General features: G+C 31.3%; 3 protein-coding genes across 4 annotated transcripts; 1 reads left to right on the top strand and 2 right to left on the bottom strand.

Annotated features, from left to right (window-relative positions):
* Nucleotides 1–37: 37 nt before the first annotated feature.
* On the bottom strand, nt 38–2026 carry LOC106793227 (protein FAM195A-like). 2 transcript variants are annotated; one of them, XM_014760000.1, is made up of 4 exons: nt 1799–2026; nt 1136–1248; nt 935–1057; nt 38–836 (listed from the first exon to the last, which is right to left on the bottom strand). In XM_014760000.1, exons 1-4 carry the CDS (start codon nt 1801–1803, stop codon nt 760–762), a joined length of 318 nt encoding a protein of 105 aa, XP_014615486.1. In that variant the 5' UTR covers nt 1804–2026; the 3' UTR covers nt 38–759. The 2 variants fall into 2 exon arrangements, with proteins under 2 accessions (XP_014615486.1, XP_014615487.1); XM_014760001.1 differs by lacking the exon at nt 1799–2026 and adding an exon at nt 1547–1718 and having other exon boundaries at nt 648–836.
* A 91-nt stretch (nt 2027–2117) lies between these two features.
* LOC106793225 (short-chain specific acyl-CoA dehydrogenase, mitochondrial) lies at nt 2118–5164 on the top strand. Its single transcript, XM_014759998.1, has 5 exons — nt 2118–2889; nt 2969–3071; nt 3271–3938; nt 4006–4229; nt 4314–5164. The coding sequence occupies exons 1-5, from the start codon at nt 2856–2858 to the stop codon at nt 4524–4526; spliced, it is 1242 nt and encodes a 413-aa protein (XP_014615484.1). The 5' UTR covers nt 2118–2855; the 3' UTR covers nt 4527–5164.
* LOC106793226 (phosphatidylinositol transfer protein alpha isoform) lies at nt 4612–8766 on the bottom strand. Its single transcript, XM_014759999.1, has 6 exons — nt 8257–8766; nt 7802–7832; nt 7183–7446; nt 7018–7095; nt 6568–6948; nt 4612–6498 (listed from the first exon to the last, which is right to left on the bottom strand). The coding sequence occupies exons 1-6, from the start codon at nt 8271–8273 to the stop codon at nt 6454–6456; spliced, it is 816 nt and encodes a 271-aa protein (XP_014615485.1). The 5' UTR covers nt 8274–8766; the 3' UTR covers nt 4612–6453.
* Nucleotides 8767–9027: the final 261 nt, after the last annotated feature.

The raw sequence follows: 9027 nt of genomic DNA, 5'->3' as shown, positions 1-9027 counted from the left end.
TATATCCGCGTATCGTATATATATGTATATATAAATTCTTAAAAGTATATGTTGAAAACTATCTATTCACATGCTTTTGTCAATTGTGGTTACAATATCGATTAAATGCTTTGTGCATTAAGTTAATTTTACTATCCACAAGAATCTTAATTTAAAGATGTGTAAAAATCGCACGGAATTTTTTTTTATTTATATACATGTTTATCTTAACGGTGTTATATATATATATATATGTCGTTAATTAATAGAGAAAATCGAATTGCGGAATAACCTAGTACCTATATTTAGATATTTCTTGGCAAAATAAAATAAATAATTCATCATGCATCAACGTCTTCCTAATTACTGCTATAAATCTTATAAAGATATTGTACGCTAGAACTAGAAAAAGGTAAAAATTTTAATTTCATATAATACACGTGTCTCTTAAACTGGCGAAGTAAAAGATAACATTGCATTAGAATACGATCAAAGGTAAGAGGAATGTTGTTTAGTAGCATATGCATAAAATAATGCTATTCTCCCTTCCTCTTGTTTTTCCGTAATATTCATCTACTCTTTATCAAAAGTTTCACAAGTTGCTCACCGATTACCTATGTTTTCTTATTTGGGTTTGCATCTGTGTGTTTGTGTAATACGATCTGTGTTACGGTTTTATGTTAGGATTGTGTCAAGGTTGCACCAACTTTGAGATTATCTCTTCTGCTTCTTATGTCTGTTTGAAAACGTTCGATTGTAGCTAATGGTTTCAGCCTGGCACTAGGAACTCGCATTCCTGGTAATATTTTGAACTACGCGCTTTCCCCACCAGGCTTCCAGATCAAATGGCTCAAAATCTATACAAACAAACAAAATAAAGATTAATTTAACACTGCTAACTCTTACACATCAACTACAATAATTCTTTAATAAAGAAAATAAAAAGATTATTTACCTTTGAGTTGAGGATTAGGTTCATGCTCTTGATAATATGTAACGGTAGTGCCATTCCTATAACTCGAAGAATTCAAATGCGGCTGATTACACATGTCTAATTCTTTTGATACGGAGTTCCAAGCTGTAAGCAGAAAGAATGCCTATATTATTTGTTACTATGAGAATAAAAGAACATTGATTGATTATTTTAAATACGTACAATCACATATGTATTTAATCAAGTCAAAATGCTGCGCCACAGTTTCAGGCTGATGTTTGACAGGCATCGTAGATAGCCTTTTTCCATTCATTGCAGTCATTTGTGATCTTCCACTGAAAACAGTCAGGCAATCATCAAATCATCAGAAAAATTATATATTTTATTGGTAGCTATTTCTAATTTCTTTACATCCGATAATAATATCACTTTTATGTATGTATGTAAATATTACACGAAATTGTATAAAGAAAAAAAATGATCATCAATCATTTTAATAACATTTATTAATTATCGATGAGATAAAGTAAATATCGAAAGAAAACACTTGTATCTATTATCTTAAGAGAATCAACGATAAATGCATAGCGTCGTTTAAAAAAATATGGCGGCCTTGTATGACAGCTAACGTACCGCCTTTATCTCTTCCCGCCTCTCCCTCCTCGTCATCATAATAGCAATACACTGTCGCAAGCTCGAACGTTTATCGTTTAATTGGATTGGCATGCCGCCCAAAATGTCCGTAAAATAATATCGTGCCAAACGTGATTTTGGAAATAGGAAACATTTATTTAGCCAACAAAATTCGAGAGGAGAGAGGAGAAGAGGGCAGGCAGGCGCCGTGTAAAAGAAATTACAACAAGAGAAGCCAACAACTTTACTCACCTCATTTTGTCCCTCTCGCGATATCTCCCTATGATGAATCGTCCGACGAAATCGAAATTAACTTTAGAATGATTTCTTGAAACAATTTCTATCGTAGAACAATTTTCAAAATTTTGTTAACAAAGCTTTAAATATGACCACAAACACTCTCTATGCTCGTACAAGCTTCTACAAGCTCATTCCAACAGAGACCTGTCAACAATATCGTGTCACTAGACCATTGTTACTATAGACTACCATAGAGAGGAAACTCACTTACGAAAATGATCTCTCGATAGAGAGACAAAGAGACGTTAACCTCAATAATCTATTTTTATTTTTCTATTTTGCACACTATCCTACACATTCAAACCCCTTTCCTCTCCTACTTCTGCGACTTTTTTTTATCGAAAAACATCGCTCGAAATTTCATTTTCGTTTTGTTTTGTTATAGCAACATACTATTTACATGCATATGTACATATGTGCTATATTTTCATCGTAAATTCTTAAAGTAACATTCAAATTACATAATAAAAGTATTTTAAATGAAAATGAATTCCTGCAAATGTCCATTATCATAATACACTACTTCAAATAAACTTGTACCATTTATTTAAGCCTACGTCAATGTTATATATCAATGAAGACTAATTGAATAACTTAACGTGTTAGATTAATTTATAGTTGATTAAAGCATGAATCATAAATTGAATATTATACCGTGTGAAAAAAAAGCAAGAAAAACAACAATCCATTTCACGATAATGGTCGTTCGAGAAGTTGGACTTTCAACTTACGTATAAGAAAGTGAAGACAAATAAATTAAATTAAACGAAGAAGCACACAAATATTCTTATATACAGTCATCTTATTTTCTAATTTCATTTTAAATACCAATATTGTACATCTTATTTCTATCCGTATAGTACAATAATTTCAATTAATTAACTATATTTTATTTGCATTTATATTGTTCCTATGAGTTCTATGTAAATATATTCGTTATCATAAACTTAAATCCTACTTATTACTTTAATCGTGCGAATTTAACTTTATTCGAGTCGAATATTTACGAATGTACTACATAATGCAGAACTTGAGATTATATGGTGAGCTCATATTTATGATATACATAAACGGACGATCGAGTCGCATAGATTTTTCATGTCATCTTCTGTCTCTCTGCAGAAAAACTCCGTAATTTTTTTCCAACATGCTACTCGACTACTCGAAACATCGCTTCAATTTCATCTTTACCTGAGATACATCAGATGCTATACAAAACTTGCAGGTTATAATCAATATTTTGTTGATTATTATTTAGTTTTACACTCTAATACATTTGTTATAACACTATATACTATCTGGATCATGACAAATTTTCATTACTAATCGTATTGTGTTAATAATACATAAGCCAATTCAACAAAATTTTATTATCTTTTATATGTTTGAAAGAACGTTTAAACATCATTGATACTTTAATATAGAGATTTTGCAGAAGGCGAACTAAAACCTATCGCAGCAAAATTGGATAAAGAACATCTTTATCCGAAAGAACAAATAAAAAAAATGGGAGAGCTTGGTCTCTTAAGTATTACGGTACCTGAAAATTTAGGTGGAAGTGGCTTAGATTATATGGCATATGCAATTGCTCTGGAAGAAATATCTAGAGGCTGTGCTAGTACAGGAGTAATAATGAGCGTACATAATTCATTGTATCTGGGACCTATTGAAAAGTTTGGTACTACGAAACAAAAAGAAAAATATATTAGAACATTTGTAGATGGGCAAAAAGTTGGTTGCTTTGCTCTGAGCGAACCTGGTAATGGATCAGATGCAGGTGCGGCTTCTACTGTTGCAAGAAATGTTGGAGATGGATATGTTATCAATGGAACTAAATCATGGATAACAAATGGGTATGAATCAAAGGCAGTTATTTTATTTGCTACCACGGATAAATCAAAGAAACATAAAGGTATAAGCAGTTTTATAGTGGACAAACCTATAAGCGGTTTATCCCTAGGTAAAAAAGAAGATAAGTTGGGTATAAGAGGTAGTAGTACCTGTTCTTTGATATTTGAAGACTGCAAAATACCGGAAGAAAATATTTTAGGAGAACCAGGAATGGGTTTTAAAATTGCAATGATGACATTAGGTCGGTATATCCACGCTTTAGTACATATAACGTTAGATGATCCAATAAAATTACAGATACTTTCTAGATTCTGGAAGAATAGGTATAGCTAGCCAAGCTCTTGGAATAGCCCAAGCATCTCTCGATTGTGCAATAGAATATGCAGCTAAACGCGAAGCATTTGGAAGTCCTATTATGAAATTGCAAACCATTCAACAAAAATTAGCAGATATGGCTTTAAAATTGGAAAGCTCCAGATTATTAACATGGAGAGCTGCACATCTTAAAGATATTGGTAAACCGTATACGAAGGTATAACATTTCTTTTCGCATATGTTAAAGCTATATTATAGTTATTTAAAAAAAAATTAAGTAGTAAGAAGATATTATATACAGGAAGCTGCTATGGCAAAACTATCAGCATCTGAAGCTGCTACTTTCTGTGCGCATCAGTGTATACAAATATTAGGTGGTATGGGTTACGTCACTGATATGCCAGCAGAACGACATTATAGAGATGCACGTATTACAGAAATATATGAAGGAACTTCAGAAATACAAAAATTGGTTATAGCTGGAAATCTTATTAAAGAATACGATTTCAGTTAAATCTTAATTCGTATGCACAAGCTACATATTTCTATATATTTTTTATATGGCATAATTTTATATATATAAGAAAAAAAAACAATACGTCTTGCATACTATGCCCTCTATTTTTATTTACCTTTATCTATGTAAATGAATGTTTGACACATTAATACACATGTATATATGTATGCTAATGCACAGCATGCATTTACACATATATACTGGTATTTCACTGATTAATCCTTGTCAACATTACAGGAATTGCTATTCATGATTTTTATCCTGCTTGTTATAAGAACTAGCTTATGTTTACCTACATATTAAGTAATGAATATTATAATACAGGTAATATATATTACGTACAGTGTAGTCCAACTCCATAAAAGTAACCTGCATTAGCGAAATTTAATGAAGAAGCTACAAGTTTGAAACAGATAGTGAAAGTTCTAATTGAACCAGCATAAACATCATTTTTTGGCAATCAATATTCTAGCAAAAAGTAAATTAATTATTTGTTTATTTAACTATTAGCGCATATAATATTTATAACAATTATATGTATACCGATTTGTATTATTATATATATATTGATTTTTCTTTAAACTATTATTGTAAATGAATTCAAGTTTCAAAGTCTATCTTACACATTAGCCTAAGTTTGAAATTGTATATTTAGTTTTGTGCAAACGACACCTCATACTATTTTTTTTATTTTTAATTGCTGCAGTTTTCATCAATACTTTCACTATGCACATACTATATATCAAGAGTGCGCATACAGAACCTGTTTTGAAAAAATTTCTATTATTTTATAGAGATCCATTGGAATGCAAAAGAAACATTATGTGTTATTTTAATTTGAATTTCATCATTATTTGTCTTCCTTATGTACAATAGACGATTTTTTTCCATTTCTTTCTTTATCATTTATATTGAAGCAAAGAGTAATTTTCTCTCGATGCGTGTCATATTGGTATTTTTAATTTTTTTTTTATTGTTTTGCATAAAATATATACATCCCACAATTCCATACAATGAATTATTTATGCCCTTTTATTGCATTCGAATTTATTTCAGAAATCTATCAATTTGGTCCTAAATAAAGAATGTGGGACAACTTTGCTTTTCAATGGAAAGCACATAATACACGAGCCTCACTTTTTGTAACCTACCATCTATTATAACATTGGTATACATTCTGAGAGATATATTTTTAGTGAAATTCGTATTGTGATTCTAACAAAATAGATTTCTTTAATTTCCTGATTATAATACATTGTGCAGGCCTTGAGGAATGCTGGAGAACATCATCACAATATGCCAGTAAGCTTGAAGATACAAGAGCAAAGGTATCTTATCTACGCAATTCAATTATTATATAAATATGTAACCAGATTCACTATAATAAGATTTAAATCATGGTCTTCTTTTTTTTCCCTCTTCCCCCTTTTAAACATCTGCCTATAAATTAAATTCACATCAAGTCACATTTACCCTTGCACGTACCTTGTACCAAGCAATGTCAGTTGCTTGTCGATAAATTTAATTATATATTATTATCGAACTACTAAGTTATTAATTATTACTGTTTTTTATCTATATTGGTTTCAAACAAACCAAATTCTCTTTTTCTTGTAATTTATGCATTACTTAAATAGGACCGATTTATATCAGTTCTCCATGTTAACAATTATATTCTAATGACAATCTTTGACTGTAGGTACATTTATCTAAAATGGTTTGTAAATGTAAATAAATTAAAATTGTAAGTAATTGTAATAGACACTGAATCTAGACACATAAGTTCTGGAAAATGTCCCGATCCTGCAGGATCGCCTATGGCAGGGTTTGTCTGGGTATACATCCATAGGTATGCGCATGTATCTATGTATGACAAGTATAAGGAAATTGATTTAAACCATTTATGAGAGAGGCTTTTGAAGCCTCAATCATCGGCTCGCATTCCACGTACTTCTCCTTGATGTCTTTGCTAAAAAAACAAAATAAATCATTAGTATTTTACAGGTATCCATTGTTATACAATTAACAAAATAGGTACCCTGTCCAATTCTTCTTTAGTATTGTCTTCGATAGCTCTGATATCCTCCATTGTTAATCCATACCAACGGTCTATCCAGCAGAAGACTTGTCTATGAAAATTTGTGAATAGACGTCTCTCTGCTTTTTGAATAAAACTTTCAACACGCGTTTGGAAACCAAACCACTTAAATTCACAAGTAACTAGCTTATAACATGTCATCACAGGTTGAACATTGTTCATCCAATCTTTGCCCACAAGAGGACCCCGTCCTGTTTTTTGCGATTTAAACTTTGTTGGATCTTCGTCTTCTTTATAATCAGCACTAGCGATAGGATCATTTGCTATATCTATATGTACTACTTCTCTCATCTTAAGCTTATCAGGGGGCAATTCATGAACCTGCCGATTAAATATAAGTATATAAAAAACAATAAATAATGTATACCATTACTTTAAAACGACACTTACATTATGCTGATTTCCACAATCTCCAATATGAAAGGATTCTATCATAATTATAAAATTATCTTTCATGTAACCAGGATTCTACGAAGGAAATTGACATAAAGTGAAATACAATTTCAATATAACGAAGAAATATTTGTTTCATATTATATGTATATGGATAATTACAGTTATAACAGTTTTGCAATATGGATATGCATTCCAAGCTTCTTCATGAATTTCCAAAGAATTCTTTGGAAGTAAAATACGAATAAAACCAGGCACTTTACTGGCTAAATGATAAATCTTATATGTATATTGACCCGCAGAATACTTTCCACCGAGCAGAGGATAATCCGTAAAAGGTTCATTTTTTAGAACCTCTATACCTTCTCCTCCACCTGTATTATTTTTACTCGCTTCTGCCACGGAATATAATTGAGCAACTTGGTACTGTTGAAAATGGAAAAAAAAAACAAATAATATTAATATACATTTTCTGTGTTAGTATAGAAAGAAAAAGTAATTTAAAAACCTGAATATGAAATAAAATTGACACAAGTTATCTATGATTTAATTATCCTTCAAGTATTTGCATATCTTATGCAAAATTCTTCTTTTTTATCATATCTAATTAATAAAAGTGTCTATTTTAAAGAACATATCATATAATTAAGAAGTACAAAAAAAATATTCCAGTAATGAAAAAATAGTAATTAGATGAATTGCAATAAAAGATAAATATAGAGTACCATCATAGAAAAAAATCTCAGTTATAATTAAAGCTTATAATGATTTAAATACATACTTCTTCCACGGTCAGAGGTAAAGTGACACGACTGTAACAAAAACATATTATTATTTGTATTATAAATATGTAAGAATATGAAGAAATTTAAAAAGCTGGCCTTGAGATATCTTCCTTCATTAAATAGAAGCACGTACATAGATAAGTGCAGGTACATACGATCAAGTAGGAGAAAATTTTGCTCGAGCAGCAAGTCCGTAATAAATCAATATTGCCGAAAAATTTGGAATAAGGGATTAGATAATAAAATGCTAAGATAATAGTCTCTTTATATAGAAAAAAAAGCTTCCCTTAAGAGGCCGCGAGGGATGAAAATGTCTCTTCTCCCTTCCATTATCACGTACCGTTAAAGATCGGTAACCATATCCTAAACTTCAGTTTCAAATTTGGTATTTGCGATTACACATCGTGCACGCATTAATTCTAAATGTAATAGAATGAAACAATCTACTTACAATTCTTTGATGAGCATCTTAATCAGTTGTGCATGTGGTACGTATTAATTTCGTTTAATCGAAATCCACTACCCTTAGTTCGGTAAAATCACTCGCGTTATCTTACCACTCGTAAGCATAGACATAGACGAGATGAGTAATGCAGACTTGGCAAGCAACTGACACACTCCTCTGCTACTCTACGAACTATACGATGCCACGGCCACCAGAACCAGGGAACACATATACTTGCGCACACGTGTACAACTATTTCCCCTACCACTATTCATCCTTACTTCCTCTCTCTTTATCTCTCTCCTTATCTTTCTTTTGCCAATGACGTCATTCTAGCCCACATATGTAAACCGTATGCGTAAACACAATAGTATATAAGGAACTTTTTTTTAATTATTTTTCTATTAGAAAGTTTTGAAAAATCAAACGATAACTTAATATACGATCTGCAAGTTAATAGGAAGAAATAATCAGTAAATCAACGAGTCGCGTATTAAATGCGCTAGGATTTCACGTTCAAGTCAACTACCAATCGAACTATTTGCATTCTTGCGTCATATCCGTCCAAACTCTAGTATCTTTCTCTCTCTCTCTCTCTCGGGCTTTTTCTCTATTCCTTTTTTGCACCGCTATCAGTAATTTGCACACATGCAGCGACACGAATAACTCGAGATTTTTTACGGAAGTCAATTAAAGAGAGTACCAATCAAAAACTGGCTTTATATAATACGTTTACCGATTGGTATATTTCAAATGACACCGTTGACAGTAACTAGT

Source organism: Polistes canadensis, unplaced genomic scaffold, assembly GCF_001313835.1.
Source record: "Polistes canadensis isolate GaletaPanama2010 unplaced genomic scaffold, ASM131383v1 scaffold_12, whole genome shotgun sequence".
In the NCBI taxonomy this organism is placed as follows: Eukaryota; Metazoa; Arthropoda; class Insecta; order Hymenoptera; family Vespidae; genus Polistes; species Polistes canadensis.
Note: the sequence above shows the minus strand (reverse complement) of the source record. Positions and strands in the feature narration are given on the sequence as shown.

Bases quoted from the DNA above. Each gene is read 5' to 3' on its own strand.
- LOC106793227 (XM_014760000.1), bottom strand. The intron at 1,058-1,135 runs GTACGTATTTAA...TTCTGCTTACAG, and splicing joins GATTAAATACATATGTGATT to CTTGGAACTCCGTATCAAAA. The intron at 837-934 runs GTAAATAATCTT...TTGTTTGTATAG, and splicing joins ACCTAATCCTCAACTCAAAG to ATTTTGAGCCATTTGATCTG.
- LOC106793225 (XM_014759998.1), top strand. From the start codon at position 2,856: ATGTACTACATAATGCAGAACTTGAGATTATATG. The intron at 3,072-3,270 runs GTTATAATCAAT...ACTTTAATATAG, and splicing joins ATGCTATACAAAACTTGCAG to AGATTTTGCAGAAGGCGAAC. The intron at 3,939-4,005 runs GTCGGTATATCC...GATACTTTCTAG, and splicing joins AATTGCAATGATGACATTAG to ATTCTGGAAGAATAGGTATA.
- LOC106793226 (XM_014759999.1), bottom strand. The intron at 7,096-7,182 runs GTAATTATCCAT...TTTCCTTCGTAG, and splicing joins ATTGCAAAACTGTTATAACT to AATCCTGGTTACATGAAAGA. The intron at 6,499-6,567 runs GTACCTATTTTG...TTGTTTTTTTAG, and splicing joins CTAAAGAAGAATTGGACAGG to CAAAGACATCAAGGAGAAGT.